The 18059-nt window shown below is 42.1% G+C and overlaps 1 protein-coding gene across 19 annotated transcripts in view; it reads left to right on the forward strand.

Annotated features, from left to right (window-relative positions):
* DEPDC5 (DEP domain containing 5, GATOR1 subcomplex subunit) overlaps window positions 1-18059 on the forward strand; it is a 124971-nt gene that overhangs the window by 51773 nt on the left and 55139 nt on the right. For 10 of the 19 annotated variants that reach the window (XM_025985885.2, XM_072723305.1, XM_072723304.1 and 7 more), the window contains exons 22-25: window positions 2765-2968; window positions 4860-4995; window positions 6001-6098; window positions 15864-15929. In XM_025985885.2, the coding sequence (XP_025841670.2) occupies window positions 2765-2968; window positions 4860-4995; window positions 6001-6098; window positions 15864-15929 (504 nt within the window). The remainder of the gene's footprint in view (window positions 1-2764; window positions 2969-4859; window positions 4996-6000; window positions 6099-15863; window positions 15930-18059) is intronic. The other 9 variants (XM_072723308.1, XM_072723311.1, XM_072723309.1 and 6 more) reach the window with 1 other exon arrangement.

Here is an 18059-nt window from a genome sequence, read left to right on the forward strand (position 1 = left end):
AGGATTCCCAAAGGGTGAGGAGTGTTTTCTATGACCCAGGACATTGAAGGAGAAGCCATCAGCTCCAGCACTATATTATTCACTATGCCAAGGGCCTAGGAAAACTTGACTATAGAAAAAAGTTTGTTTTTTAACTGGCTCAGAATATAAAAAGGAAATGCTGAAAGAGAAAGGAGCAGACATTTAATTACATGACTCTAGTATATAACCTATATCACCTATCATTAATTAGTTTTATTCAAAGGAATTTTAATACATTTGAAATTTCTAGGTTAGCTTTTCCCACTTTCCAAAAATTTCTAAGTTTGCATGACAATTACTCCCATTTTGCTGAAAATATTCTTAGGGTCTGTAACAAAAGCTGAACTTAAAAGTTAAGTCTTTCAAAATCCTTGTTACTATAAAAGCCAGATCTCTGAGGAAATAACATCGTAGCTTTGAAAATAGCTTTCTTAAAAATTATCTGAATGGTAGAATTGATTTCGATGTCCTTTAGTGACATTTGGGAGTTTATTGGAAAAGCCAAAAAACAATTCATTGAAATATTGTAAGGCAGTACAATCTATAGGCCTCTTGTTTTCTGTTTCTCTGCTGTGTTTAGAGGGTCTTAGCAATTTGTCTACCCAATGTAACATAGAAAACATTTCCCCTTTTCTCTACACATATTTTTGACCCACTTTATCTCTTATTCCTATTTCTCAACCTTTTCAAAGCATGAACTGATCTTTTTTAATTGGGTTTTCACCTTTTATTTTCATGATAACTAACTAGACCATATTCTTTTTTATTTGGTAAACCAGAGCATCAATTCATTAATTAACAAGTAAAAAATATAGCTTTCATGGAACTCTGAATGTTCTCTTCTTGCATGCAAATCAGCTTTGAGGAATTAACTATAACTGTATACCAGATTCTTTGGTAGGCATTGGCTAAATATTGGTGGGCAAGACAGTTCCTTGATGCCATGGAATTTGCATCTGTTGGACTCACTTTCTAACGTGGGTGATTGCTTAGTGAACATGGGATGTACATCAGGGGAGCTGGTTACGGGTTTTAGCTCTTTGATCCACTTAGGTTACATAGCCTGTGCCCTCCATCTCTATAATAGGGACCTGTTTGCCATTGCACAGGAGACAGGTTGAGTCTAAATATCATGCCACCTCCTTGCCTGGTCAACATTCACCTCTTCATACTTTTCTCCCAAGAATTTTTTTTTTTTAAACACTGAGTCAGTGGGAGGGTATTCTGATCCACCCAATCGTTAGGGCCCCAGACTCCTTCCATCTTGGGATGCCATGGTCATTACCGCTAGTCTCCAAAGTTGGCATAGTAGCGGAGAGAGAATGGATATCATGAGTGGAGATGGCTTTTGTGTTCCAGGCTTTCAATTAGAACGTGTCACTTCTACCTATGTTCTGTTGGCTGGAACGAAGTTATTATTTTTATTTTATTTTATTCTATTTTATTTGATTCCAGTATAGTTAACATACAGTGTAATATTAGTTTCAGGTATATAATATAATGATTCAGTAATTCCGTATATCACCTGGTACTCCTCACAAGTGCCCTTCTTCAACCCCATCACCCTCCACCTCCTTTCTGGTAACTATCAGTTTGATTTCTATAGTTAAGAGTCTATTTCTTGGTTTCTCTCTCTTTTGTTCCTTTGCTCATTTGTTTTGTTTCTTAAATTCCACATATGAGTGAAATCATAATCATATAGTTTTTGTGTTTCTCTGGCAGACTTATTTTGCTTAGTGTAATATTCTCTAGCTCCATCTATGTTATTGCAAATGGCAAGATTTCATTCTTTTTTATGGCTGAGTAATATACCATTGTATGTGTATACCACATCTTCTTTTCTTGTTTATCTATTGATGGATGTTTAGGCTGCTTCCATAATTTGGCTATTGTAAATAATCCTGCCATAAACATAGAGTTGCATGTATCCCTTTGAATTAGTGTTTTTGTATTCTTTGGGTAAATCCCTGGGAGTGTGATTACTAGATCATAAGGTAATTCTATTTTTAATTTTTTGAGGAACCTATCTGTACTCTTTTCCACAGTGGCTGTACCAGTTTGCATTCCTACCAACAGGGCAAGAAGTAGAATGAAGTTATTTGGCCCTAGCTCAAAGAGGCTGTAGTCTTGTGTGCCTACACATTGGCTGTCTCTGCCAGGGTCTGTCCTTCTAGTCACCAAATATCTATCTTTATTGTTCCTTCCACATATAGAATATACCCACTCTATCTCCCAGGGAAATAACTCAAGTCATTGTATCCAGGTCAAAGTGTAAGGTCTCTAGGCTATGTTTGGTCCTCCTCATCAGGTTTTGGTATGGCTTCATTGGGCCAGTAATTTAGGAACCAGAACCCCTTTCTCCCAAGTATTTATTTATGTATTTATTTATTTAGCATGGGGGAGGGGCAGAAGGAAAAAGATTGAGAATCCCAAGCAGGCTCCACCCCCCAGTGCTGAGCCCCACAAGGGGCTCAATCTCACCACCCTGAGGTCATGACCTGAGCTGAAATTAAGAGTCTGGTGCTTAACTAACTGAACCACCCAAGTACTCCTCTCCCAAGTATTTAAAAAGTAAACCAAATGTTTCATTTCATCATAGTTTAGTGATTTTACTCATTTCTCTCACTTCCTAACATGTTTGATGTCCAAGATTCTAGTCAGCTTGGCTAATTGCCTGCCTAGTCCTGGTTTCACCGTGGATCTGTGCTTTCTCTTTGTGCCTCAACTCCACAATAACTGACAGATGTCCTGGAGAACATGATGGAGCCACCACAGCGAGACTCTAGCGCACCGGGGAGGTTCCATGTAGGCAGTGCGGAATCCATGCTGCATGTTCGACCCGGGGGATACACGCCCCAGCGGGCGCTGATTAACCCCTTTGCCCCCTCACGAATGCCCATGAAGCTCACATCCAACAGAAGGCGCTGGATGCACACTTTTCCTGTGGGTAAGTTGGTTGCCCAGGAAAGCCTGGGCTGGGAATTGCTAGTCCTGGTCCTTGTCACTAACCAATCATGTGGCCTCAGTCAAGCATCTCAATTTCTCTGCATCTCCAGTCACCATCCATGAGATGGGGACAACCATGGCCACTCTGCTTACCCCAGGGGTTCTTTGAGGGTCCTTGAGGACACACTTGGAAAGGTCTTTGTAACTAATGAACTGTGTAAAGCTAAGGGCTTCTCATTTTTGTTCCAAAAGGACTGTACTCTACTTTTTTAAGGCTAATGCCCCTCATTCTTGTTCATTCCTTCCACTCCTAGCTCTAGCTCTTTCTAGATAGTGATATTATTGTCTTGGTTACACAGAAGTTACAGTACTTTGTCTTCTCTCAGGGGTCTCTGACAACTAGAAAAAAAAACATTTTATGAGAAATGAGTGAACTTTTTTTTTTTTTAGTTCAAATAAATTTTTAAAAAAGATAAAATAAGTGGGTTCTATTTTTTCTAATAAGATGCTATACAGAAATAAAAATGAACTACAACCACATCCAAACCTTTTAAATTTACAAACATAATGAAAGAAGCCCGACATAAAAGAGTACATTCTGTATGATTCCATTTAAATAAAGTTCAAAAGCAATCAAAACTTAAAAATTCAAATTCACTGTTTTTCCTAGCCCGTCCTTTTTGATCTGTGTTCTCTCCTACAGAGGATGACAGTAAGGTTTTATAAAGCTGTGGCTAAAATTAAACTTCAGCTTAATGGGTTCTGACTGGGCTGGGAAGGAACAGATGCATTAAACTCCAGGATTTTTTCATGGAAGCAATCCCACTGAATGCCTGCAAATATCTAGTTATTTCCTTTTCCACTTGCTTTTAGCATTAAAAGTTAATTAAGTGAGAAATGAACCTGGTTGTTTGGGCTGTAATTGGGGGTCACTCCCAAACTCCTTTTTGTCCCTCTTCTCCCTGCCATAATCAGTCACATGATTTATTTCTTTCCGATTGTCTCTTTCCCTATGTTGTTAATCCCCATGGACTCCCTTTGAGTTTTCTTATGAGAACCATTGATGTTTGTTGTGTGACGACCTCCAGCTCTTCTTGCTCCCAACCATCAGGTACACTTTACTGAAACAGGACTCCCCAGCTCCACTTCCTCTCTTTCCTCCTCCTGTCCGCCTGGCCTGCTCATAGCTGAGACCCTCCTTTGCCCAGCACCCCAACTTTGCATTTCCTCACTCCCATCCTCAGAGGTTCTGTTCTTCCCCAAGCTTATCTGGTAGTCTCCTGCTTATCTTTTGCCTCCTCCACATTTGGGATTTCACATACATTACTACTTCTGCCCAGGTGCCGTCTCCTTTAGTTTCTACTAACCTTGCTGAAACTCATGTCTGAAACTTCTCCTTGCCCCCAGAAGCATTTTTTAGTAGACATCTAATTGTGATTTCTCTCCCACCCACCCCATGTCTTTTCTGTACTTGTTCATCCTCTGCTGCTTAGAGTCACAGTTGTCACCGTCTTATGTATTAACAGAATCACTGGCGTTTCACTTGTGTGTTCCTTGTCATTTTGTTTGTGGGGCCCCCTTCTGGGAGGGGTCCTCTACTCCTATATGTCAGTATTTCTCCTCAGCGTCTCAGTTTGACATGCATGAGGCAGAGGCTCCTAAAGTATTCTTAGACTGAACAGGGTGACAGATGTGAGGCCCCACAGGAGGACGAACCCTGCCTGGAAGAGATGTCCTTTTGGGAAGCTGGGTTGGGCCACATGTGTAACATTCCCCTTGATGTGCTCTCCTGTCAGCCTCTCCCAGCAGCTGGACAGAAGGAAGAGTAAAGCTAAGTACAAGGCACTAGCTGTTGGGTGGGAATGACGCTCAGTGGATCTTTGTCTGGGTAGGACCATCCGGAGAGGCCATCCAGATCCATCACCAGACCCGACAGAATATGGCGGAGCTACAGGGCAGCGGGCAGAGGGACCCAGCTCACTCCTCTGCAGAGCTGCTGGAGTTAGCATATCAGGAAGCTGCTGGAAGGTGAGGATGTGTGTAGGGCTCCAGAAGGTACTTTGAGAAACTACCCAGCACCCAGCACCATGGCAGAAGAGTCTGCTGACTAAACATTTCTATTCATTGGACCTGAAGGGACAGTAAGAGATCGAGCCTTCCTTTGTCGGTGCCGTTCCTTTCACTGGGCCAAGTGCAAAGCAAGCAGCCTGACGCTGTTGCCACACGTGTTACCTGGGCCCTCCTTTAGCTCTAATTCCAAGCACACCTTGTAAAGCCTCACACACAAGTTTCATCTAGACCTCAGCCAACAGTGAGAATGAGCACGGAGATAGGTGGTTCATGTGTGTTTCAGGCAGTCTGGCTGTGACTTCTGTCATTTTGGTCACTGAGAAATTCCACTCTTGAGAAGTTGTTTATACTAAAAGCAATGGAAATCAAGGCCTGTGTTTACAGAAACAACCCTCCCTTTTGAACCTGAGTTCTGAACGTGTTACAAGGCATCAAGAGAGTCCATGCAGGACTGAAGTCATATAAAGCCTTGACAAACATGAGCTGGGGTTACAGCTGGCCTCCCTGTTGCTGTGATGCTTTAGGAAACACTTTGCAAAAGGTGGTCTTTGGCCCCTTTTTCAATCACCATGTCCCATGGGGTAGATGAGAGAAATGGGCAGAGGGTGATCATCTTTACCAGCTTAAGTTGGTATGTCTTTTCAGTTACCTCATATCCTCCTGTCTGTGTTAGCAGGGGGAAGCATGGGACATGGAGGGGTGGACAGCCCAGTATGGCAATGGGAGAGCAGTTTTGGGGGGCGTTGGAGCAGGACAAGCAGGCCACCAGAGGCTGGAGCTGGCACACATAGCAAGCACTGCAGCCTGGTAGCCTCTGATGTCGCTCCTAGTTGTTGTCAGACTGTGTTATGTGGCCAGATAGGCGGTGCTGTTTTTGATGACAAGTCCCGGGACCCAGGGTGAACAGGATAAAAGAGGTGATGATTTGCATTAAGCCAGGTGGCTGGGCTCTATTCTCTGCAGGCACAGCACTTCCCGCCAGCCTGGTGACAGCATGTCCTTCTTGAGCTTCAGTGGAACAGAAGAGCTTTCTGTCAGCCTGCTTAGCAACAGTGGTGCAGGTAACCAGCCCAAGAGGTAATGGAGTTGGGATGCTCAAAGGTGCAGGCGCACATCTAGAAAAGACATGGGGAACAGAAAAGGAGGGCCAAGTCTATTTTGGGATAATTTCAGCCACAATTTTGGGTGACCTATTTAGAAGCAGTGCTCTATAATGCATGGAATTATAAATGGCCTGTGTGCTACATTTTTAGCTGAGAATGCATTGGTCAAGCCACATTCATCATTGGCCTGTCAGTGAGTCGTGACCAAGGGCCACTTATGAGTTTGGTGTTGAGGGTAACACCAGGGACAGCAAGAGTAGCCTCTGCTCTGGTGGAGTTCTCAGTTCTGTGAGTAGGGGGCTCACCCAGCAGCATAAAAACAATCAGGAGAAGCCCAGAGGGGGAATAGTGTAGTTCTAGTTACGAGATTACAAAAGAGAAGGGTGGCATTGGTGTTTTGAGAAGTGGGCACATACCTCACACTTGAAGGTATAGAATTTTGTTACCTAGAGAGTTACTAGGTAAGGGTTCTGGGTGGAGGCGGGGTGAGTATGAACTTATACAGGTTAGATACTTTCTGGAAGCACTTATATTTCTACCTTATCATGCAATCATCCTGGGAAGGCATCTGGTATTAAATGTATGTTGCACATGGGGCGACTTAATGCCCAGAGGTGTAGAGATACTACATGAATCTCTCAAGCTTGTGGCCAAGTGTCTTAACTCGGACTGCTGGTCCTTGTTTTGACCACCCTGTTCAGAGTACCTTTAGGATGTGGGGGAGCAGGAGTTGGGATGAGTGAGGGTAGATTTTGGAAAGCCTCAAAAGACAGATACTGTCAGGATGACTGTGAAAATCATTAAAACTTTGGGGACAGAGTGGAAATGGGCCTGCTCTTCTATGTTTTAGTTTTCTATAACTAACTTGCTTTTCTAAAACTTAGCTTAAAGAAGGTGTAGTGAAAGTGAAGCTGTATGCAATTGGTTAATGAAGTATTCTTCCTTTCGTTGGTTGCTTCATCCAACAGTATTTCTAGAGGTCCTTGGCTAAGTCTTGAAAAGCAGTTGGTACTAAGAAAATCCCTAAGGGATTGTAATTGATTCATTTATTCCCTCCTTCCTTTCTTTTCTCTCTCTCCCACCATTTCCTTCTTTCTTTTATTCTTTCTCTTTAAATGAGAAAAACAAATTGAATAACAATTTAGGGATAAGAAAGATACTTTTTTTTTTTTTTAAATATTTTATTTTTTTTTTTAATTTTTATTTATCTATGATAGTCATACACACACTTTTAGAGAGGCAGAGACATAGGCAGAGGGAGAAGCAGGCTCCATGCACCAGGAGCCCGACGTGGGATTCGATCCCGGGTCTCCAGGATCGCGCCCTGGGCCAAAGGCAGGCGCCAAACCGCTGCGCCACCCAGGGATCCCAAGAAAGATACTTTTTATGCCTGCACCCAGGGTTCTGAAAATGTTACTTGTAGAGTACCTTCAGGATATCATAATAAAGGTAATCTTTCCATTTTGTTAAACGAAGGGGCCATATTCTAGGAACCCAGAGTTTGAACTTCCCAGGCTGTTTGGGGTGGAGTTGTACCAAGGAGGACTGCTCTGGGGCTCACAGGACTATAGCTTGAGCTAGTTTTACTGGTGACCTGAAGCAGGGGAGTTCTGGTTTCTAATGGTAACAGCACCAGGATTTACCTGAGTAGTCCTGGAGTGGTTCTGGGCCTGGGAGAGCTAAGGTAGACCAAGTGATTCCTCAGAAGATGAGTCTTTTGGAACTTTGAAATCTACTTTGAGGAAAATAAGGAGGTTTCAAAGAATCCTTATTTGGGGATGGTTGTGGAAGATCTTCTAAAGACACCATCACGGAGTCCTCTGAGCCAAAGATTCCTGGGCACACATGCATGGGAAAAGCATTTGCTGCCACATGGATTCCTGGTTCAGCCTTCTCCATCTTGGACTTTTGCACCATAGATCCATATATCTGATGGGCCTCTCTGCTTGGATGACTCCTGAGTACCTCATCCTTAGTTCATTTACAATGAATATCATGTCTAGTGGTTCTCACACCCACTTTCCCTCTTCTGTTGCCTCTTTCTTCAGACTCTGGCCTCTCCCCTCCATTCTCACTGCCACTGCTTTGGTTCAGACCCCTGTCATTTCTGGCTAGGATTATGAAAACAACCTTCTAAGTGATCGTCCTGCTTCTGTTCCTGTCCCCTATGATTCATCTTCCATACTGTCACCAAGGTGATAGTTCCAAATGCAAATCTGATCAGCCCCTCTTTCCCATGTATAAAACTCTCCTGTGGCCCATGGCCTATAATGCTGGTCATTACCTGTCTCCTACCTGCCTTGTGTCCTCATTTGTCACCACTTCCACACATCACTGCATGGAGAAAGACTCAGACTGTAGACTCTTTGAATGTGAGTCCTGACTCCACTTCTAATGAGTAGTGAGGCCCTCGGGCCAGGTAACCTTTATGCGTCTTGCTATCATCATCTGTATCATTAAATGTGATAATCCACATAAGGTGCTTGGACCAGTGCCTGGTGTGCTCAGGGTGTGCTCAATGCATGAGAGCTGCCATCGTTGAATACGTTATGAGAGGTGCATGTGTTACATTCCAGCCATTGCTTGGCTCCTCTGGAGATCTTTGTCCTCTTATTTCTTTGCATGGACTAGTCCCCTTGCAGGATACGCTTTTCCCCCTCTCTTCAACCCTCATTCTGCCTGGCAGACGTCACACAGTCTTTATGGTTCAAGCCCAACAATACCCTCTCTTTGAAGCCCTCCCTGGTGGTTCTCTTTCATACCCAGGCCTTCCCAGGAGATGGTAGGCATGTTTCCACAGAGCTCCATATGCATAACGCAATTGTACTACTTGGCATATCATGATCCCGCTGTTTGTTTCTATGTCTGTCTCTGCACTAGACTGAAAGAGCTTATCTTTATTCATCTTCTCCCCACAGTGTTTAGCACATTTATTGACAAATGAATTTGTGCTTCCACGACCAAGCTGCCATATGTGAGAAGCATTTGAGCAGCCCAGAAAATTATTCTCTTTAGTTGGTATGCAAGTGCGCAATTACATAAATATGTTCTAGAATGTGTAGCTTCTTAGAAAAGTTGTGGGCTCCTTGGATTCTTTTTCTAGTCAGGGTGAGAGAGTTAAGTAGGATCATCCTTACCTTTGCACAATCCCTTTATGACCAGTAGCATGTATTTTCAAAGGGTCGGGGTCATCAGGAGGTATTTATGCTATAGCATTGGGATCCCATAGGATTTGAAATCCCGTCTGTGATCTTGTGCTTCCTGATCAATTATGTTAGCTAGCCATAGAAAGAATTAGATAAAAATCATTCCAATTTTTATTATCCTGTACAATAACCAATTAATGTCAGATCTATCAGGATATATCTCGAATCTTTCCATATGTCATCACCCCCACCAGTCCCAGCCCTCTCCAAGGCACCTTCATCTTTTGCTTTGATTGTTACAGTATCCCACTGACTTGTTTCTCAGCTTCCTCCTTTTGCCCTTTCATAGTTTATTTCCAGCACAGCAATTCTGAGTGACCCTCTGAAAATAGAAGTCAGATCATGAAACTTCTGTGCTCAGAACCCTCTGGGGGCTTCCCGGTACACTCGGATTAAAAGCCAAAGGCGTTATAGTAGCTGACAGAACCCCCTGCCCTTTATGACCCTTTGTTACTGTCAGACCTCATCTCCTGCTTTCCCCTCACGAATTAGTGAAGTAGTTTTCCAGCTGTCTTAGGCACACTGAATCTGAGATGCTTTCTCCTGCTCTCCCCTCTACTCTGCCTTGGCACCGAAGAGCTTTATGGGTAAGGTCCACATGTCTGAGTTTGCCCAGGACAGTCGTCCTGGTTTGAATTCATTGTCCTGTATAATTATTAATAGTGTCCCCTTTCACTCTTGAAGGTGTCCTGGATTGGATGATAAATGCTATGGCCATCCTACCCATAGTTTGTTCTATTCCTTCCTTTAGGTCTTATCCAAGTTGCCGCTCTCTACCCTGGCACTCTCCATCCATCTTCCCTGCCTGTTAGACCCCATTAGACCACCTATCCTACTAGATCTTTTAATTTTGTATTTTTTATTGTAAGCTCCAACAAGGCAAGGATTGTTTCACACATGGCTGTATCTTCAGAACTTAAAACAGTTCCTGGCACAGATCGGGTAGTTGAATGAATACTAACAGCTTTCTGAGGTTAGCTTTCCCTCCACTGAAGAATACTTTTCTTCCCTATCTTATAATCTTGTTGAACAGTTAACTGGATTCCTTTTCTCAAATGCTTGGATAGTCTTTCTGCCTTGCTTGTGATTTTTTTTTTAAGATTTTTATTTATTTATTCATGAGAGAAACACAGAGAGAGAGAGAGAGAGAGAGAGAGAGGCAGAGGGAGAAGCAGGCTCCATGCAGGGAGCTCGATGTGGGACTCGATCCTGGGTCTCCAGGATCAGGCCCTGGCCTGAAGGCGGCGCCAAACCGCTAAGCCACGGGGGCTGCCCACCTTGCTTGTTTTTAAAGTGACTTTTCCTTTCAAGCCATCCTCAGTCTTCATGGAATACAGTTTGCTTTCTTTAAACTCACTTTACTCTTATCCATTCCAGAAATGTTTATTGAACTGTAGGCAGTGTGCTAAGGCCTGAGAAGAAACAAAATGATTAAGACACTAGTTCTTCTCATCTCAGGGAGCTCTGGCTCACTGTTCAAGTGGAATTCTATTTGATACAGTTTTGTGCAGGGTAACAATGATGAAAGGGAAGCCCTCTTGTGGGGAGCTGGTTACTGTGTGGTTTGAACATATGACCTCTGCTACATTGTGATATGATAGATGAGGGAGTGCCTCAGCCCAGTCCTTCATGGTCTTTAGAGTTTAGCATTCAACTTTTGCAGATGCTCAGGTTCATCGTCTGTGTAATTGGCATAAAGATCTTCACCTACTTACAGGATTGTTGTAAGGAGCAAAGGTGGATTGGGCTCCTTAAGGGCAAAATTGTCACAGTAGATTCTTATTTGGGGACAAAGTGGGGTTTAAATAAACAACTAGTTATCTTTTCATTCATTAAAAAATAGAAAGGAAACAGAAGAACCTCATCTGTGACCTCACCTTCACCTCCTGGGCTTGACAGTTTGCACCATCTGCAGGCACTCAAGCGTGACTCAGATTTTCTTCTACCTTTGGACATGATTCATATGCAAGTCACGATTCACAGGAGTGGTGCCTCTGTGGGTTTCCCTCCTGGCCCTGAAGAATTTCATTTTGAGCATTGTCAGCTGGGGCTTCGTACCTGTACTCTTCACTTGTTTTTCACCATGCTACCCAGCAGGGACCAGGTAGTTGATGAGATCAGGGAGATAGTTTTTTGTTTTGTTTTGTTTCTTCAAGATTTTACTTATTTATTTGAGAGAGCGAGAGAGAAGAAGCAAAAGCAAGCACAAGCAGGTGGAGGGAGAGGGAGAGAGAGAATCTTAGACAGGCTCCCCACTGAGCCAGAGCCTGATGTGAGGCTCAGTCTCATTTGGTTGAGATCATGACTCGAGCCAAAATCAAGATTCGGATGTTCAACTGACTGAGCTAGCTAGTCATTCTAGCTGTACCCTGACATTCAGATTTCTTGACTCTGAACAAATGTCAAAAGACAAAGCTAAGAAGGTGATTTTCAACATTGGTTCCTCAAGTTGAATGTCTAGCTTTGAAGATCTCCTCACAAATGTTAGGTTGGAGCAGAGCTGATTGACCATGAGGTCTCACCTTGTAGGGCATGTCATATGCCAATAGCCAGTCCATCTGACTGAAAATAAAATCTTAAAGGTAGAGCTGGTGGGAGCAGCACTTTGTTGGGCTTGAAACTGCAAGGAAACTGTATAAAGAGCCTTATAAGAGAGCATAAAATATTTATTTCTTTAAATATTTTTCATTGATGTTTTTTAAAAATAAAGTTTGTGTGTGTGTATGTGTGTGCATGGCATAAAAGGCTGGTGGCTTTAAATGTGCTTTTGTTCTGTAGGGATGGCACAGTTCTGCTTTTGGCCTAGGAACCAGAGCTGCTCTGAGAATCCCTATTGACTTGCCTCTTTGAGCTCAAAGAATTGCCCACACATAAGTTGAACTATTCCTTTATTAGTTTAAGAATTTCAGTTCTTATAGACCCAGTTTGGATTTGAGTTTTCTTTTAAAAAAAAAGAAAAAAGAAAGAAAAAAGAGGCTCTAATGACCAAATTTAGCATCTAAACCTGTGAGGTAATGTATTTAATAATTTCCTATTGCTCAGAATGCTTTGAGAATACCAGTTTTGTAATTTTAGGTTCTTAGGCTGAACAAGAAAATCCACCTCATTGCTTCTTAATAGCCATGCTTTGTGTTTGCATGAAGATGGATGTTGTCAACCAAGATAGCTTTTTTAGAAAATTTAGCTCCAAGTGGCTTTTGCTTGTTGACAAAGAACAGCTAACATTTTCAGTAGCTGAAAACTGGTGTCCCAGATAGAAAGTCAGGAAATGAAGCATCTGTAGAGTTGAGCAGAGTTTAAATGCAGTTTTCACCTATTTATTGTGTGATCTTCCCTAAGTTAATGAACTTCTCTGGGCTTCAGTTTGTCTCTACAAAATAGTACCTACTTCATACTTGCATCATACCAGGGGTTTGAATAAAATGAAACACTGTGTTTGTCTGACTTAATAAGTTGTATCTTCTTATTCTGATGACTATTAATAAAAAAAGAAAAATCTAATGAAGGCAGTTCCAACAAAGAAGTTCTGAAATTGTTTTGGCCAAGTGACATCATCTTTTTAATTAAAAAAAAATTATTAACTTTAAAATTTATATACAGTAGAAATCACTCTATTTAGTGTACAGTTCTGTGACTTTTTTTTTTTTTTAATTTATGATAGTCACAGAGAGAGAGAGAGAGAGGTAGAGACATAGGCAGAGGGAGAAGCAGGCTCCATGCACCGGGAGCCCGACGTGGGATTCGATCCCGGGTCTCCAGGATCGCGCCCTGGGCCAAAGGCAGGTGCTAAACTGCTGCACCACCCAGGGATCCCAGTTCTGTGACTTTTTAACAATGCATACAGTCATCTACCAACAAACACATCAAGTTAGAGAACATCTCCATTATCCTCCAGATTCTGTTGTGTGGCCCCTTTGTACTCAACCCCACTCCCTGTCCCCAGGCAACCCACTGATATGTTCTCTGTCCCTCTAGTTTTGTCTTGTCCCAGCATGTCATGTACATGGAGTCATACAGTATGTAGCTTATTGAGTCTTGCTTCTTTTATTCAGCAAATAATGCATTTGAGATTCACCCCAAGTTGCTAAATGTTCATTACTTTTTATTGCTGAGTTGCATGCCATTGTATGAGTGAATTAATTTGTTTATCCCTTCACTAGTTGCAAGATATTTGAGGTGTTTCCAGGTTTTGGCAACTATGAATAAAGCCACCATAAACATTCACATAACAGATTTTTGTAAACATTGGTTTTTATTTCTCTTGAGTAAGTTCCTAGGCATAGAATTGCTGAGTCAGATGGTAAATTTCTTTTTAATTTTTATTATTATTATTTTTTTAAAGATTTTATTTATTTATTTTTAGAGAGAGAGTGTGCCTTCCAGCAGGGGGAGGAGCAGAGGGGGAGGGAGAAGGAGAGGAAAAGAATCTTTTTTTAAAAAAAATATTTCTATTTATTTATTCATGAGAGACACACACAGAGAGAGGCATATACATAGGCAGAGGGAGAAGTAGGCTCCCTGCAGGGAGCCTGATGAGGGACCCACCCCAGATCCCAGGATCATGCCCTGAGCCCAAGGTAGACACCCAACCGCTGAGCCACCCAGGCATCCCAAGGGGAAAAGAATCTTAAGCAAACTCTGCACTGAGTGCAGAGCCTCTCTCGGAGCTCAGTCTCATGGCCCTGAGATCATGACCTGAGCTGAAACCCAAAAGTCTTATTATCAACCAAGAGAGTCACCGAGGCACCTCATTATTATTATTTTTTAAAGTTTATTTATTTTAGTAATCTCTACACCCAACATGGGACTCAAACTTACGACCCTGAGATCAAGAGTCACATGCTCCTCCAACAGAGCCAGCCAGGCACCCCTGTCTGTTTAACATTTTTTTGGGGGGGTCTGTTTGAACTTTTATTTATTTATTTATTTATTTAGGGGATCCCTGGGTGGCGCAGCGGTTTGGCGCCTGCCTTTGACCCAGGGCGTGATCCTGGAGACCCGGGATCGAATCCCACGTCGGGCTCCCGGTGCATGGAGCCTGCTTCTCCCTCTGCCTATGTCTCTGCCTCTCTCTCTCTCTCTCTCTTTGTGTGACTATAATAAATAAATAAAAAATTAAAAAAAAATCTGTTATTTATTTATTTAGATTTATTTAGATTTATTTATTCATTCATGATAGACAGAGAGACAGAGACACAGGCAGAGGGAGAAGCAGGCTCCATGCCGGGAGCCCGACGTGGAACTCGATCCCAGGACTCCAGGATAGCACCCTGGGCCAAAGGCAGGCGCCAAACCGCTGAGCCACTCAGGGATCCCCCAGTCTGTTTGAACTTTTAAAGAAACCACAAAACTATTTTCCAAAGTGATGCACCATTCTGCATACCATCAGTGGATAAGGTTTTCTTTCCATTGCTACACATTTGTATTCGCACTTCATGTGACTTGGCATTTTAGCTATTCTAAGAGGTCTGTTGAGATAAATTCCCTAATGGCTGAGGATTTGAGCATCTTTTTGTGTATTTGCCTTCTGTACATGTTTGGTGAAGTGTTTAGATCTTAGGCCCTATTTCTCATCAGGTTGTTTGTGTTCTTATTCTTGAGTTTTGAGGTCTCTATATATTTCTGAGTCAAGTCCTTTGCCAGATAGGTGATTTGGAGATGCTTTCTCCCATGTCATGGCTTGTCTTTTCACAGATTCCACAAGGGATTTGTACATACTGATTCTTGTTATAAAAGATGCAGATGATACACAAGTATCTAGAATAAAAACTACAAGTTCTGGTTTACCTCTCACCATCTCCTCTAGCTTTCTTCTTGGAGATAGCCACTGTTGATAGTTGGGTGAGGATTTTTTTCAATCATTTTTATAGTATCATAATTTTCTAGTACATATATATGTTTGGAAAGGGATGTTTAAATATTGACATGTATTTAAAAATTAGTTCTGTTACTTTTCAGGCAATAAGTCTCATTTCAAAGAGTCTATTTTTCCTTTCAGACCACCTATAGGGAAAATCATTGTTTTTCTCTTAAAGTGGTGAGTTTTGATGTGTCCTAGGTCTTATTCCAGAAAGCCATGATCTGGAGAAGAAAATTCCAGATGATAAGGATGATGATTGAAATAAACTTTAAGTGGGTCATTTTGTATTTGCTAAAGATTTCTCCAGTGAGTTGAAATGACTTTGAAATGTGTCTATTTTCTTAAAATAAGTGGTGGGTTGCTTTTTGCTGGTGTGTGTGTGTATGTGTGCATGTGTGCATATGTATATGAAAGCTAACAGTCTCAATGGGCAAAGAATGATATTGATAACCTCAGAGTAAAGCTCATTCCCAAATTTTAGATTGCTCATTTTTCTTTGATTGACTCTTTTGTGCTGTTTGAGATGTTCACAGAATTTGTTCTTGGTTCACATTTTTATTTTTAGCTATAATTTTGGGCCTTTTCAACCATAACTGTCCAGAACTTTTTTCTGAAGAATGAGACTTATTAAAACAACCTGTTTTCATCTTTCCATAGGTATGAATCCTAGAACTCAGAATAAGGATTCTCTAGAGGACAGTGTTTCTACCTCTCCAGACCCAAGTAAGAGGGGACAGCTGATTAGGGTGGGGTCAGGGCAGGGGTGGTCAGAGCATGAGGAAGCAGGGGGGAACCCTATGGGCAGTCCAAACATCTCTGGGGTACCAGAAGGCAATGTGGTAAGGGAAAACTCTTTCTCTGATGGAAAGTGAGAGGGGAGTAGCCAAATAACCTGTTCTGAAATGTGATTCAGGGCACCTGGGAAGGGTAGTAGAATTCCCCTGAGGTCCTTTCTGCTGGTCCATACCTGGGTTTAGCCTGTAAAGGCCTTGTGATGGCTCTGGGGAACAGAGGAATAAGAGGGACTGAAACTGTTTACATACCCATAGTTGAAATTGCTTGACTGGGCTGCATTTTTTTATTATCTTTATTTATTGAAATATCTGTACAGGAAGAGCACATCTAAATATCTACACTAGCAAATTACCAGAAAAAAATCCTACCACCTGGTAGACTTTATTTTACTTAGCTGTAACTGGCAGATTTGTATCATTGAGTCTTTGTTTCCCACTTATTATTAACTTAGTGATCTTTTTGCTACTACTTCAGGCCCCTTGTATTAGTCATTTTTAATAGTATCAAACACATTACATTCCAATTTGAATAATCATTTATTATTGGTAACCATTTAGGTAGTTTCTAGTTTCTTAGCAATAATATAGAATACAGGCATAATGTATGGTGCAGTGGTGTATCTTTTCTTTCCCTTCACATCCTTGGAATATATTTCCCCCAAAGTATGGTTGACAGATTATTTTCCAGAAGGCTGCCAGTAGTAAATACATGAACCTATTTCTTCTGTACAGCTCTAGCACTAGGTTTTGTAATATCCATTTATCATTATTAATTTAATGGTTTTGATGTGGGTCCTCTGCAGAGGCCCTCTTTATAGGGCCTGAAGATATTGGAGTTAGAAAGAGGCCACAGTCTTTTCCCAGGGAAAGAACATCATTAAACTAAGAATTAGGAGCTTTTCTCACCGTGGTATTTTGGACCAGGCATTTGAATTCTCTGGGTACACACCAAGAGTGTTTATGATCCTGAGGGTCAGGAAGCTAATGAGAGCTAGAAAGATCTAAGAGGGCATAAAGATACAACTGTCGGGATCCCTGGGTGGCTCAGCGGCTTGGCGCCTGCCTTTGGCCCAAGGCGCGATCCTGGAGACCCGGGATCGAATCCCATGTCGGGCTCCCGGTGCATGGAGCCTGCTTCTCCCTCTGCCTATGTCTCTGCCTCTCTCTCTCTCTCTGTGACTATCATAAAAAAAAAAAAAAAAAAAAAAAAAAAGAAAAGATACAACTGTCTTCTGCTTGTGGGTTCCCACTGTGGTTTTGATTTGGTGTCTTCCTTCTGCTCCTGGTCCTAATGAAGAAATAGGAACAAGCTCACCCCTTCATCTGCCGTCTAGGGAAATTGGGGTGATCAATTAGGCTCTTTTGGGTTGTGTTTTCAATTCTTGAATTGTTAATAAGTTATCAAGGCCTGTGTATTGTCAAACTCATAGAATCGGAGAGTGGAATGGTGGTTTCCAGGAGCTTGAGGGGAATTGGCAGTGGGCAGTTGCTAATCAGCAGTGCAAAGTTCCAATTATGCATGATAAATTCTAGAGATCTGTACAGCATTATACCCAAGTTAACCGATACTATGTTGTACACTTAAATGTTTAAGAGAGTAGTTCTCACATTGTGTTCTTCGCACCCTAAAATGGAATTCAAACACACAAACAAAATACCCTAGACTTGTGTAGACCATGAAGTTAGGCCTGTTGCAGATCAAAGCATCTTTCCCAAGGCAGTGGTGCTACATGAGGCATGTTTCCTACTGTGACTTAGCACACAGGTCCTTTTCTTGTGCTTTAACCCTGGGTTCAGTGGTACTCTGTTGTATTGGGTAGTGTGTGTGTCTTTGTCACCATATGGTGGAAAGATCCCTAAGCAGAGAGGCTTCTGATCAAGTTTCTGGGAGGTTCGGCTTGACCATGTGTTTAAAGGGGTTGATGATGTCGCAGTACCTGCACCAAGGAGGCCATGTGAGGGCTGATGAGACAACAGAGCTGTATCACGCTGTAAGCCACATTAGCACTGTGCAAAAGATATAAAGTATTTAAGGTGTCCCTTGCTTGAGACTCAGAGG

The sequence above is a fragment of the Vulpes vulpes genome, chromosome 10 (genome assembly GCF_048418805.1).
Source record: "Vulpes vulpes isolate BD-2025 chromosome 10, VulVul3, whole genome shotgun sequence".
NCBI classification, from domain to species: Eukaryota; Metazoa; Chordata; class Mammalia; order Carnivora; family Canidae; genus Vulpes; species Vulpes vulpes.